The sequence below is a fragment of the Trachurus trachurus genome (genome assembly GCF_905171665.1).
Source record: "Trachurus trachurus genome assembly, chromosome: 8".
Taxonomy (NCBI): domain Eukaryota; kingdom Metazoa; phylum Chordata; class Actinopteri; order Carangiformes; family Carangidae; genus Trachurus; species Trachurus trachurus.
The window spans coordinates 14166360-14180740 of NC_139905.1; the positions used below are offsets into that span (position 1 = coordinate 14166360).

Below are 14381 nucleotides of genomic sequence, written 5' to 3' on the forward strand. Positions count from 1 at the left end.
TCTTTTCTCTTTCTCTCATTTTAAAGTGCTTATAGATATCTCTAATTGTAAAAATATGGACACACACAGATTCCTTCAGTAGAGGTTTGGACAACCAAAGATTTTATTTCAATTTACACTGACAGACAGAGAAGAATGTTATTTGAACATATCAGGTATGAAATAATAAAATGAGTTCAATTTTCCCTAAACAGCCTCCTGTGGCTTTTTCAAAGAAAAAAGCAAACTGGAATAACATTAAATATAAAATAATTACAAGGAGCAAAATCAAAAGGAGATAAAAGAGGTTTGTCATCGTTTGGGGTGGATTTGTGAGACTTGAAGGCATTCAGACATTTTGGGAACTTAAACATAACCTTTGACTTGTGTGGCAGGTGCCCTGCGAGGACTACTTTCTCCACTGCTGAAGGTGGGAGAGCCTGGGATGCCGGGTGGACTTGACCCAGCATAGAGCAGAGATCCACCAATAAGGAGCAAGGCTGAAGCCGCCCAGCCGATGTAAAGGGCGGGGCCAAGCTCACGCTTGTGTGGAGCCGCCACGTGTGGGTCATAGAAATCCCTGATGATGGAGTGGGCAGTCCAGCAGACAGGTACAAGGTAGAGGAACCCTGCGATGGCAAAGAGGGCTCCAGAGATGCGAGCGATACGGGCCTTCAGGCTGTTCACACCAATGCACTTAGTGCATTTGACTCCGAGGACGCCCAGAGCCAGAGCCAGACCACAGAGCAGGATGGAGAACACGGTGAGGCCCCTGGCAGCCTGCATGTCACTGGGCAGAGCCAGTAAGCTGTCATACACCTTACACTGGATCTGACCTGTGTTCTGCACAATGCAATTCATCCAGAGGCCCTCCCAAATGATCTGAGCTGTCACTATGTTGTTACCGATGAAGGCAGTGACCCTCCACAGGGGGATGGCACAGACTACTAACCCGCCCACCCAGCCCACAAGGGACATTATTAGGCCCAGCAACTGCATACCCGTGGTTGCCATGGTGAAAGATGTTGTTTGAATCAGTTGGATTTGTCTTGGTTATATTATCAGTCTCTCTCTGTTGTAATGGGCCCACGTATAGTCCCACAAAGAAATGTGACAGTCTATGGAAATGCCGTGCTCCACGATGATGTTGATGAGTTCAGCTTGGGTGAGACAAGACAGGGTATCCTGAAATACAGAGAAAAACTATTAGTTTCAATTTAAATTCATTTTTACTAAGCATATGATAACCAATGCAACATTTACAAACACAAAAATATCTGTAACTTGTAACACAGCATTATAGCATTACATCAGCAACATATGAAAAGACTAATAGAACATATATTTATCATAAATATTTGGAAACAGGCTGTGAGGCCCATGTCTAGTGGATTCCAGTAAGGACCACAGAGAATAGCCCTCTTTGACACAGCTGTGGGTGTCGAGCTACGCCTTGCCGGGTGAGTGGATTATCTCAGAAAAACATGAGGAGACTCTGAACACAAGCAGCTTTCATGAAGGCTTGTGGAGTGGGCCAGTAGGACCTGTATCCTCTATTTATCACAGCTCTCAGTATCCATATTTTACCACTTAATGTGAATCAAATCCTCCCTGCACAAGATCCGTTCAACAAGTGTTTCTCATAGAAAGACTAAAAGGGAGGTTCTACTAGTTATCAGAAAAGCACTAATCTATTTTAGGGGATCCTTCCTTACTAGATTTGACATAAGGAACATTACAGTCTGTCATGTGAGTAGGCAGATAATAATGTATCATATGAATCCAGAATAAACCATTCAGGCTGACCTACATTCTCCTACTGTTACAGAACATTGCGCATTAATTAATGGAAATGAAGCCATAGTTCCTCTGTTTCCCTCGAAGGCCCATTAAACCTTTTCCTGTGTACAACTAATGGCTTGGCCCTCACCAATTAGACACAACATCAAAACAGGGAACACAGTTTTAATGTTGTGACTGTGTTTGTTTGTTTATTTTTGGAGCTGTAGGAAATAATTGAAACTACAAATTAAATTTCAAATCAAATTGCTAATGATTCATTATTAACTCCTAAAACAGGACAGGAATATACACCAATCAGCCACAACAATAAAAATAGTAACCTGCTTCAATGTTATGGCTGATCAATGTGTTAGGAGGATTAATTTCAGGGAAATACAACAAACATTGTAGTGACGCAAAAGCTCTTGTTAACATCCCACACACCTCCATGATAGTCACAGAGAGACTATCATTAGGGATATTGGATAATGACACATCTAAGTACATAATAGAACAGTTACAGGGAACATTCATTAAATGGAAACCAACTCATCACACAAATGTACAGTGTGTACCACATAAAAAAAAAATTGTTGGTAAGGATATTTACCTCAGTTGAATTATATCTCACTGCTCCCCTCCGTCCACAGGTTAGTGTTACCGGTCCTTTGCTTATGCAGATCAACTGTGGCTGCCCACAGCTGTGAATGATGGCCCTGAGGTGTCAGTTAAGTCCACAGGAAGGCTGGAGGGCAGGGGATGCTCTATCTGAGAGGTCAGGTGGTCTTAAGTAGAGGGGGGTCGATCGGCTTCGACACCTCGGACTGGACTGGAAAATGGGGCTGCCCTCCGAGATGCCAGCGCAAGTCTGCGTGGCAGTGGGCAGAAGCATGCGCTTGTGTGCACGTCGTGTTATTGTGTGAATGCGTGAATGTGTTTGAGTGTGTCTCCCAGTGCCTGGTGTACGAGCACAATGCCCTGCTGTTTGTCCGTGCCCTCCCTCCCTGTTCCTCGTCAACCTCTGTCCCAGCCCTGCACCCCCTTGCATCCATACAGCTCAGCAACCCATTTTCTCCTCTTTTTTCGACTTTGGACTCGCTTGTTCGTTTATGAGTGCCTTGTACCCATTTCAATCTGTTTATACGTTTCATTGAAGTTTTCAAGTGTAGAGAGAGTCCTTGTGCAACCTCTTGTGAAGTGATCCAATGGAGAAATGTTCATTGTAGATTTAGATTCTTAAATTAATCAATATACAATATATACCATACTGGATTCACATTAAAAATATAATGATAACAAAGCAACTGAGATTTTTTAATCATGTAGTGAGATTAATGTTCAGATGCTGCAAAAACTAGAACAGATGATAAGGGGAGCAGCATTTTTTCCACCGTGCATGCGTCCAGGACTGAAGAATGGATGAAGCCTGTCGTTGAAGGTGTCTGTGAAGGTATAAATGTGGACTCCCGATTCTGCGCAGAAGAAGGATACGCGGCCCTCTGTGTAGTCCAGGAACACACCCACCTTCCTGGGCCTCTGTTCCACAGCCAACAGGGTCACGGGAGAGGTGTGGGCCACGTATTGGCCTCCAGCCTTCACGCCTATAGTCCAGAAACCATTTGCAGGGCAGACGGTGAACTTGCCCTTCCGGTTCATGGACTGTCTGACGACACCCATGTTCCACTCGATCTTCTCCCCGACATCCACCTCCCAGTAGCACCTCCCACTGCCAAAGCTCTCTTTGGCCACCACGTTTGCCACACGGTCGAACCTCTTGGGGTTTTCCGGCACCTCCTGAAGCTTGTCCGTGTGTCTCACCTGTTTTCTGTCATCTGAGACATAGAGGACGGGGTGGGCTGTCTTTGCACTCAGATTGACATCCACTAGGAAGGAGCAAGAACAAGTTAAACAATGTGGACATATATAGACACTACCACCTCAATTTTTGTTTAGGTTTGCAGTATTGACTGATTTGTAATTGGTCATGCTGAAAGAAGAAATCCTTACCTGTGTATTTCTCTGTTCTTTTAAGTTCTGTGAAGAAAGAACCAAATGGGAAAAATAAATGTAGTCTCAAATGTATCTGATTTATGCTAATGCAGTACATGAGATACGTCCTTTAAGAAACATATTATTCACCTGATTTGGAGAGCCTGTTGACTTCTACTTTCATCTTATTTATCATGTCCGACAGTGCTCGTCTGGTGACCCCAATACAAGGGTCAGTTTCTATGGTAACCTTAGACCAGTCCTTCAGGTCAGAGAGGGAATTAGAGGAAACAATGTTCTGTGTGACATTGGAAAAAAAAGATGTTCACATTTGACTGATCAGTGGTTCACTATTGCTACCTTGTTGTCTGCTGTATCACAAAGATGCTTACCAAGGTATCCTTCTTTGTATCATCACTTTGATCGCTGGGTTCAAGAATCTGAGGATCAGATTCGGCCGCCTCCTTCCTCAGCATCTCGATCTCCTGCTCCAGCTCTTTCACCAGCGTATCTACTCTCTTCTCCTCACGTCTCTCTCTCTCCTCAATTTCAGCAACGACCGCTTTGTGACTCTTCTCCATGGCATTTACCAGCGCAGAGAAGACCTTGTGGCTCTCCCGAACCTCTCTGAGGTAAGAGCTCTGATTGGACACGTTGGATTCATTGTTAAGAATACACAATTTTTGAATTTTTGAAGATTTTTGAAGCTTATAGAGGTTTTCAACGCACCTTTTGAATCTCGAGAGAATATTTCAACCTATCTATCTTCTGCAGCCGCTCCTGAATCATTTGCTCAACATCTATAACCTGTACATATGCAACAGTAACAGAGGCATACACACAAATATATTAGATTTATTATCACTAATGTGTGTCACTATATTGATGTCAAATACAAACATAGCAAGTACCATGTCCTCATCTGGTGGCTTCTCTGGTCGAGTCTTCCTGTATTTGTCAGTGATTTCTGCCAGAATGCGGTTGACACTGAGGTCAGGCCTGTCAGTAAACACTCTCTTACAGTGGGGGCAGTATTTTGACTGGTGTCGTGCCCAGTAGTGGCAGAGGCAGGACAAGCAGAAGCTGTGTCCACACGGTATGGTAACTGGGCTGGTGAAGATGTCCGTACACAGAGTGCACAAAAAGTGCTTCTCAGGGAGGAGGCTGATGGTAGAGGCCATTCTCTGACACTGACAATGACATGAAAGCAAAGTCAAGAAATATGAAGAAAAGCTTCTTTTTTATATACATTGTTAATGATGTTGTTTTTCATTTCTATCAATGACAACAGAGATATCACAGACAAAAGTAAGCCGGGGCTCTGTTTAATGCAATTAATTCTCATGTGATTACCTTTTCTTCAATGGAAATAATAATGTTTTACCATAAGATGCTGCTTGAATGTTATAAAACTAATGCTAATGACAAACCTGAACACTGATTATGTTTAATAGCCCTATATATGAGCTCTAGTGGAAGAAGCGGCCATGATCTTATCAGTCTGTTGGTACTGATGAACTACCTGTTTGGGGCTAGTTTTAACTATAGGCTACTTCACATAAAATTTGGTTGCCAAGTGGTTGAAGTGCTTGCCAAGGAATCAGGTTTCTCCAAAGAGTCACAAGCTAAATGTGAGGGGACAAGAGATGGCCAATGAAGATGAATAAAATAACCTCTGCCAAAAATAGGAAAATGTCCCTTTGGGAGAACAAGCCAAAAATCTTTGGAAACCACACAATTTAGTCATTTGAATGGAGTAAAAAGTTCAATAATTCCCTCTGGCCCGTGGCAGAGTAGAAACTTAAAGAAACAGAAACTACTGTAGCCACGCATTGTTAACATTTTATTCTTTACTGATAATGTAACAAAAAGTAATTGTAAGTACCACTTGCTGTTTGAATATTATTTTGTAAAATGTAAAAATACATTTTCAGATGAGTTAAGCAGTACTCAGACAGACAGGCCAAGTCAATGTCATGTTGTTGAACGTTACAGCATTCCTACAATGGTACACCATTTGTTTTACTTACTTAATTTTCTTTTACTGATCTAACATTTGATCAAACACTTAAATTCTGTGAAGCCCAGCCATATGATTATTCTCTGTCACAATATCTATATTATTTTCATTGCCACAGACATTTGAATTGAAAATGACTTCTTTGTGATTGAGGAACAGAGAAGGGAAGCAGCTATGTAAAAGATGTGATGTCAAGTATGTAGTCAAACAGGTAGCAACCAAATCTTTTGTTACATCACCTGGGAGCCGCAACCTTGCCTCTGACTGTTTAGAACTGTTTTCTTATTAGATGTGTAGCTAATGCCTGAGTTATGACTACATTTTACTCAGAAACAATCACAGCTTACGCAACATGTTCAGGAATGAGTCACGTCAGATTTCCATCAGAAAATCTCACAGAAGTAAAACAGAAAAGAGCAGTGTAGAAAAACTCAAAGAGTCAAGTGTAGTCTTACCTTTCCCAGTTGAACTTATCCAGAGAGCCTTGTGGTGAGCCTGCACTGCTGAGTTTCAGAGTTTCAGGGCAATAATGTGAAACAATGTTAATGTTTGACACTGAGCAGGTGTACTAAGGTGTGTGTGTGTGTGTTGTCCAGGAAAGGGGCAGAGCTTCACACAATGGCACTCTCAGTTGCGACTCCACCCAGAATGTTATCTGACACTTAAACCTACCCACGACAAGACTCCAGGAAATGTTGGAGGCTTAAAGTAGCGTAATATTATATGCAAAACAACTGTGCTGTAAGTAGTCAAAATGGCATTTATTTAAAATGTATTCAGTTACAGTTTAAATCTGCTGAGTGATTTATTGTCTATGGACACTAATCATCTCCTTAATCTATGGCGTGTATTTAATCAGAAGGACAGAAGAGATAGTATGTATGATAAAACAAGTTTGGGTTTCTGCCTGAAGGGAAACGTATACTCTGCATGAGCTTTAAAGGTACATAGCCAATAGTTAGACATGAGACATGATATAGCACAACTTGAAAAACAGGTGTAGAGTCGATGCCAAACTGTCATTGTCGAGGGGCTGCGAAGAAGCGATTGATAAAGATTGAGTTGAAGTTGAGTCTGGCATTCGGAGCCACTCTGTCCTCTATGTGCTTTATGGCGACCTGGGCCGTTCCTCCGCCTGATCCTCCCACTGCACCGCCAATGATCCCATACAGCACCATCCCTCCTGGCCCTTCAATGGATCCAAACAGTGCTCCCACGATGGCTCCCACCACAACTCCCGTCCCAAGCCCTCTGGCCAGGGAGGTTCTGAGCCATCCATTGTCCATTTCCGCCTTGGCTCTGATCTCAGCACCAACATTGGCGGTGTAGGTGTCCTTCTGGTGATACAGCTCGTCCGTTACGCAATTCTTCTCCATGTCGGTCCATGCCTTCTCTATCTCTGCTGTCCTCCGCTTCCTGAGCCTCTTTTCCTCCTTCTTCACGTAGTCCTCTGCCTTCTGGAAAGTTTTGCTGGAGAAGTACCCCCCTCCTAACGAGGCCACCATTAACTCTATCTTCTGCAGAAGCGCTCTGTCCCGGCTGCGATCTCTCCAGTTCTTGCTGAAGATGTGAAAGCGTCCGCCGTACTTCTCGATAAGTTCTCTGAGGTGCCAGTCAGTCTTCTGCACTTTGTTTTCCAAGACAGCTGCCTCCAGGTTTCCTTCATAGGCCAGGAGGACCATGCAGTGCCTCAGACAGTGCTTTCCAAAGCGTTCCTTTATCAGCCGGTAGGACTTTACATCATCGGGGGAGGTTTTCTCAATGTCAAAGGCGACAAGAAATGCATGGGGACCAGGGATACATAAGCACTTAGACCTTCTCAACTCCATCCTCCTCTTGACTCGAGACATATCCTTATTGTACAAGTTTGGTCCATTGACCACAGCCACTCGTCGACCAGCCAGCTCTCCAGTGATCTTTGTGCTGTAAGGCATGCAGGAGGTATCTTTAGGAAACTCCTCTCTCCCAAGTATGGTGTTGGACAGTAGGAACTGAGAAGGTCCACTGCTGCCAACCACCATAAGCCTCAGTTCTGTAGTAGAGCCTGTAAAAAAGGAGAAGTTTAACTGAATTAAACCTATTACATACAAAGAGTTTCACTAACACATTCATTATGTACTCAAGTGTGATAAAGTCCATGTGTAATTGTTTTAGAAATTTTGAACACAAGCAACATAACTACCAACCCTTGTCTTGTAATTATGCTGCTTGATTTCAAGTAAAGCAGAAATGTCCATGTTTACTTTCTGTACACATGAAGTGAGCTTACCTTTCTTTCTCTTCTCCATTTGCACCACAGATTCGCTGTTTATCTTATCTATTTTATTTTAGATGATCTCAAAGTTTTCCAGCTTCTCACTGGACTGGACTCATCCTCATCACTGTTGCATGCATTCAATACATCCTGATTCTCTTTCCCAATCTCTCTCTCTCTCTCTCTCTCTCTCTCTCTCTCTCTCTCTCTCTCTCTCTCTCTCTCTCTCTCTCTCTCTCTCTCTCTCTCTCTCTCTCTCTCTCTCCCTCTCTTTGCTGATGAGGTATTTGGGCACCAGATTTGATATTAAGTGGAAAATGCCCTCTGGGTTGGAAGCTGGTAATGAGCTCTTTCACATTTATTGACATCTTTAATGAAATGCTTAGATTAATTGCTCTATAAAATTGTATATATTCTAATACAAAACATATCACATGACAAGAATAGTTCTTTTTTTGGCACATATCATGTAAACAACATACTCAAACCTGCAAAGTTAATCAGTGATGAACAGAGGCAATTATTTGAAGGTGACACACTGTTTGTCCACTCACAGTGCTGCAGTGGCTTTCCCCTGGAAATGATGAAGAGGTTTAATTAGCTATACCCCTGATGTATGAATGCTTTTAGTAACACTCAAATGGCGTGGCTTGCTAAAATTGATATGCTAATTTTAAAGGTGACCCAACAAGGGTATTTCACTGTCAGCCCACCAGACCACGTTTTATCCTCTGGGTTCAGGGGAAATCAATAGCTCATTAAATTAGTGCATCAGTACAGCACAAATAATATTCAAAATATAGATTAGTGTCTTTATGTGTTGTCACTGCAACAACAAATACCACAGTGGGTGTTTAATTCAGCCACATGCAAAATTAACTGACTATTCACATGTCCACGTTCAACTATGGCAGCACAGAGTACTGTACAGAGTGATGGACTTCTGCATGAATACAATTCAAGGCTGAAGTAGGCTACATGAACGGTTCAGATAAACAATCAGAAAAAAGCTAGGCTACTAACATTTCTTTAAAAATATTATCTCTTGAATACATTTCAGCCATTTTGGAGAGCTCTTGAATAAATTGAACACTCGAGGAGGATGCCTCAAGGCACTGCTTGCATTGCATCTCTAATATTTTTTCAACACAACCCAACATTGAGTCTGGTTCTCCTTAAACCAGAAGCAAAATTTGTCTTACCATGTCCTCACTCATGCTGGGAATTGTTGGGTTGTTAGCTACATAGACATGATCTATTTGAAAAGCGCCTTGAGATAACATCTATGGTGATCTGGCCTTGACAACACATCAACTTGAGATCTGGTACTTTGTGAATGAAAAGTGCAGGGACCATGTAAAAAAACAAGTGCTTTTCTTTCTTTCTTTCTTTCTTTCTTTCTTTCTTTCTTTTAAATCCATACACTGTCCTATATCTTCAGTGAGATTTAGAATACAGAAATGTATGCCTCCTCCCAAATTCAATACTTAAACAGTTTTGTGATTTCAGATAAGTTATTCAGCATTAAATAAAGAAATATAAACCTGTGGCAGTTTGTCCTTGTTGGTGTGTGATTCTTACAATGAAACAGCGCCTCTATGTGGTCAAACCTAGAAACTAATAAAGAGGAAACCACGTTCACGTGTTTCCTGTTTGGAGCGACGTGGTGCCAAACACACACTTGAAATGACCCCACTGCACTTTACAGTTTACTCAGACATGGTGTCATTGTAAATGTGACATGATGGAGCCGGGCGCGTGCTGCTGCTGCTGCTGCTGCTGCTGTGAGGATCTATGTCGTCAAGTCAAGGACAACAAACTTATTAAACCCGCCGTCAGATGACCGAGATGCATCGCGTCACCAGAATGATCAAACACACATTTCCCCGTGCCAGACGTGCTCTCTCTCCCGGTCTGCGCGTCATCTCTGGCGGGGAAATAATTGGAGATACGTCTGAATGGGCAGGCTCGCCACATCTCACGAAGCAGGCGTCTCTCTATGTACACGTGAGCTGGCTTTTTGGTCAATTCAACTGATGAAACATTTCTATGCACAGATGCAAACACATCTGCAAATGCATAATCATAAACTGAATTAGATTTATTTTCATTCTAGGGCATATTTTAAGACGCAGATTGCCCTAAATTATCTTCCTCTCCCATTTCACAGTGGCCTTATTGTCTCAGGAGGTGTTCCTACTGCAACTTCAATAAGTATATACCCAGAGAGAACAATAACCACATCATGACTGGCTGCCTCCAGCTGGAAACTGAGACTTTGCTGCAGCTTAGTCAGGTTTCCCGGTATGGTGAATTATTACTTTTTTCTTATATTGTCTTATTTTAGACACATCATCAGTTTGTGACTGCACCTTTCAACAGCTACATTTGTCCATCTTTCTTTGTATCAATTTGCAGCATCACCTCTGTATTCTTTGGTGGCGGGACCCCCAGCCTGGCTCACCCGTCCACCATAGCCAAGATCCTTGAAACTGTTTCCAGCCATGTGACTCTTCCAGATGAGGCTGAGGTCACGCTGGAGGTCAACCCTACACCTGAGGGAAAGTCAAAGTTGGAGGATTACCTCCACGCTGGGGTGAACCGTTTCTCTATTGGAGTCCAGGTGAATAACATCATCAACATTTTATTGGATGATACACAGTGTAGTTGCAGCTTTTATGTCACATTGTCAATCCCTTTAGTCTTTGCAGGATGATGACTTGAAGATTTTGGGAAGAGACCACAGTTCTCACCAGGCTCTGAAAACCATTGAAGAGGCTCAGAGGCTGTGTCCAGGGAGGGTGTCGGTGGATGTCATGTTTGGACGCCCAGGGCAGACCATTGAATCCTGGGAGAAAGAGTTGTCCGAGCTGCTAAAGACTTGTGACGACCATGTGTCTCTGTACCAGCTGACCCTGGAGCGGGGCACGCAACTTTTTAAACAGGTGCAGCGTGGGGAAATGACTGTGCCGGCTGATGATGTGATGGCGGAGATGTACAGGTGTGCCAGGAGGACTCTCCAGCAAAATGGATTTCTGCAGTATGAGGTGTCAAACTTTGCAAGAAATGTAAGTCCTCAGCCGGAAGAGCCATAAATATTATAAAAATCATTTTCAAACAAAAAAGTCTATTAAAGTATATATTTATAAGACACAGTTGAAAGCTGGGTCTGACCTTAGAACCTGTCCCAGATCTCTACTATATTTACATTTAGCAGTAAACTCTCTGTAGGGAAATTCTCTCTGTCAGTAGCAGAGTCAGCCACCCATGCAACTTTTCAAATTACCATCATCTGCATAATGGATTCAGAAAAAACAATGATTGACAACAGCCTGTTTACAGTTCATGTGCTGAAGTAAACAAAACATCCTTCTGCATCTGTGGTGACTACTACACAAACCTTCATATTGGTTTGAGCTAACATCTTAAGTCTCACAATCTATTTAGGTGTTTTATTTTAACTGTATTCATTCATTCATTTTTTACAGTTTCCAGTGAGGTGGATTCAGGTTGAAGCAAGTCACTGATTGCTGAAGATGTAGTTCTGTGCCTAGGGAAAATCTAATAAGCTGTAGCCTGTAATATTAATGTGTATGAAGTCACTCTGCTTTTCTTTTTTGTTCCTGATGAACTCTCTACTTCATCAGCTAGGCAGATGTCTGCTTTGTTTTACACTGCACTGACTCATGGACACGTCTGAGAGCAACAATCACGACAACACGATAACACTTTTCATTGTGTATTACAGAATGCGGTGAGTCATCACAATATCGGCTACTGGAAGGGAAGACAATACATCGGCATCGGCCCAGGTGATCTATTCTCTGGAATGAAAACAGTGATTGATGGGTGATGGATTGTGCACATGTGGAACATATTTTAACATGTTTGTCTTTGTGTAACAGGAGCACATGGGCGGTTTGTTCCTCTGAGGGAGGGGGGTGTCGCTCGGGAGGCGCGGACCCAGACTCTGGAGCCTGACGTGTGGATCCGTGAAGTTCAGCAGCGGGGACATGGGACGCGGAGGAGGATTCAGCTCAGCCGTCTTGAACTGTGAGCTGTTGCACAAGAGGGCAGCTGCACCATTCAGTCCCAAAATTATTCTCTGTCAATGTGAAATGTAACAGTTGAGCATCAGCCAGTTTAATACAGTGTGAAGAAACATGGTGTTAGAGGTCGTTATACACGTGCATGTTCTTTCAGATTTTCTGTCCTTGTGAAACCCGATCATCACACTTATCCATTCTGCCCATTTACTCACTCTGTCTCGTCGTCCTAACTGTCCCTGAGGTGGGTTTTTGAAAGTGTTGTCTTTGTTTGACAGATTGGAGGAGGTGTTGGTAATGGGGATGAGAATGACTGACGGCATTAATCACAAGGTGAAACACACAATAAATCCTTTATACCTTTGTTTTGCTCTAATGGAAAACATTCTATTCAGCCCAGTTTCTATGTAATCTTCTCTTTTCATGCACCGCTTTAGATAATATTCAGTATTCAGTGAATTGAATGCGAAAAATGTGATATGTTTTCTCGTATTTAACAGCATTGGGAGATGTTTAGCCCACAGCTTGGCCTCCATGAAGTCTTTGGTACATCCACTGATGTCCAAGAGTTGCTGCAGAATGGACAGCTGATTCTTGATGACAGGTGACTTACAATTACAATTTTATTATACTTGTATACAAAGAGAATGAAATGAATGATGATTCCCCATTTGTGGCTGTATGGCTTCTGTGGTACTATTCAGATATACAAGATGATTAAGATAGCTAGTCTTACTCTGCTGTCATCTGGAATGTTTGAAAAAGGACAAAAATTATGAATCAATAATCAGAATCTTACAGATTCAGTTTCAGTCAATCTGACAAATTGTTGCAACTCTAACTATTCTAAATGTCTCTATTTCTTCTTGTCAGAGGTCTGCGCTGCTCCTGGGATGGACTGGCCTTACTGGACAGCATCCTGCCAGCTCTACTGTTGGAGCTGGAAACACAAATCATCCAGAGGACGCAAAGGCACCACAGTGCTGATGGACAAAACACAGACCAGCTTTAACTCATAATGACACACACACTCATGTTAACAGAGCAGAGACTGTGGAGAAAGCTTGTTTGTCGGTAAGGCTGGCAGGACACATAAAAACATAAAATTGAATTTATTCGTTTAATTGAAAGGGACCAGTTAGCCAGAAAGTCTATTTTTCCTCTGTTTTCTATATGACTGATGACAAATATTTATTGTCGGTGTTATTCATGTATAATGCTACAACATTTAAATTTCTTATTTAAGACTTCCCATTTTGGAAATTGTTTCCTTCCCTTTGTCTCCCTGATGTTAATCTGTCATTACAATTAAAACTACCACAACCTTACAGTTTAATTATGGCTCTGGCACTGAAACATTTCTCATTAAGTCATTTTACCATCATTGAAACATTTATTACATTATAACCCTTGTGGTGAATTAGACATCATTCTGAGTTGATGAGTTCCTTTGGGTTCTGTTTATCCCCATATTGAAGTTTTACTGCCTTTTTGATACAGTTGCTAAATAGATCGCTCTACCTCCTCCATGACAATCCATACTTACGGTGCAAATCCTGTTCAGCACTGACAGACACTTGGATTACAATAAGCCAGACAGGGAATTTGCTAAAATCTCTTTCTTTCTTTCTTTCTTTCTTTCTTTCTTTCTTTCTTTCTTTTTTTTTATTTATTCCAACCAAAGAAATTACACAATTTGACAATATCATGGCACATCATGATCACAACATTTCTTTCATTGGTTGGAAGGGAGCAGGGAGAAGATACTTTGCTAAAATCTCATGTCCATTTCCAATATAGTAAGCTAGTTAACACATATTATAGAGTAGATGGCACAGCATCTGAATTAATATCAATGCCCTGGTCTCTGACTGTAGCCTGAATACATTCTTGGAAAAATACTCCCACTGTCTTTTACAACACCAATTGATTCATTAATCCTCATACATAAGTGGAAAATAAAATCTCCAGCAGTAGGTACATCTTAATAATTTCCATGGAAAAATCTGTTTTATTAGGCTGCAAAGAAAGTAGACTTCAGTGGAGTGGACAAACTCAAAGGTTCAGAAATATTGATTTAAGAACTGAGTTTCCAGGTTTATTGTTTGTCACCTGTCTCCAGAGATGCCATGTATTTGTTATGCTCAGTCACTGAAGTGCATGAGCAGAACAAATACATGGCATGGAGATGACTGGATGACTCCACAATTCCCATTTGTCTCTGCATCAAGAAAAATAAAGTTTACAATAATTCTTGAATAATACATTTACATTACTGTGTTTCAATGGAGTGAAATTTCTCAGGAAATTA

The 14381-nt window shown here is 41.8% G+C and overlaps 4 protein-coding genes across 4 annotated transcripts; 1 reads left to right on the forward strand and 3 right to left on the reverse strand.

The window, feature by feature from the left end:
• Positions 1-199: 199 nt before the first annotated feature.
• On the reverse strand, positions 200-2838 carry cldnk (claudin k). Its single transcript, XM_083977117.1, has 2 exons — positions 2372-2838; positions 200-1164 (listed from the first exon to the last, which is right to left on the reverse strand). Exon 2 carries the CDS (start codon positions 991-993, stop codon positions 346-348), a length of 648 nt encoding a protein of 215 aa, XP_083833243.1. The 5' UTR covers positions 994-1164; positions 2372-2838; the 3' UTR covers positions 200-345.
• rsad1 (radical S-adenosyl methionine domain containing 1) lies at positions 733-13389 on the forward strand. The gene is made up of 11 exons (XM_083977115.1): positions 733-782; positions 4304-4382; positions 9733-10031; positions 10195-10328; positions 10443-10647; positions 10727-11092; positions 11773-11836; positions 11930-12077; positions 12349-12403; positions 12571-12674; positions 12944-13389. The coding sequence occupies exons 3-11, from the start codon at positions 9864-9866 to the stop codon at positions 13080-13082; spliced, it is 1383 nt and encodes a 460-aa protein (XP_083833241.1). The 5' UTR covers positions 733-782; positions 4304-4382; positions 9733-9863; the 3' UTR covers positions 13083-13389.
• Positions 3100-5822, reverse strand: btr02 (bloodthirsty-related gene family, member 2; the record flags this gene model as incomplete). Its single annotated transcript, XM_083977116.1, has 6 exons — positions 4662-5822; positions 4480-4557; positions 4143-4391; positions 3901-4048; positions 3769-3795; positions 3100-3644 (listed from the first exon to the last, which is right to left on the reverse strand). Exons 1-6 carry the CDS (start codon positions 4929-4931, stop codon positions 3100-3102), a joined length of 1317 nt encoding a protein of 438 aa, XP_083833242.1. The 5' UTR covers positions 4932-5822.
• Positions 6756-8058, reverse strand: LOC310989373 (GTPase IMAP family member 9; the record flags this gene model as incomplete). Its single annotated transcript, XM_083976410.1, has 2 exons — positions 6756-7814; positions 8040-8058. The coding sequence occupies 2 exons, from the start codon at positions 8056-8058 to the stop codon at positions 6790-6792; spliced, it is 1044 nt and encodes a 347-aa protein (XP_083832536.1). The 3' UTR covers positions 6756-6789.
• Positions 13390-14381: the final 992 nt, after the last annotated feature.

Bases quoted from the DNA above. Each gene is read 5' to 3' on its own strand.
- cldnk (XM_083977117.1), bottom strand. From the start codon at position 993: ATGGCAACCACGGGTATGCAGTTGCTGGGCCTAATAATGTCCCTTGTG.
- rsad1 (XM_083977115.1), top strand. From the start codon at position 9,864: ATGACCGAGATGCATCGCGTCACCAGAATGATCAAACACACATTTCCC. The intron at 10,329-10,442 runs GTATGGTGAATT...ATCAATTTGCAG, and splicing joins CAGCTTAGTCAGGTTTCCCG to CATCACCTCTGTATTCTTTG. The intron at 12,675-12,943 runs GTGACTTACAAT...TCTTCTTGTCAG, and splicing joins CAGCTGATTCTTGATGACAG to AGGTCTGCGCTGCTCCTGGG.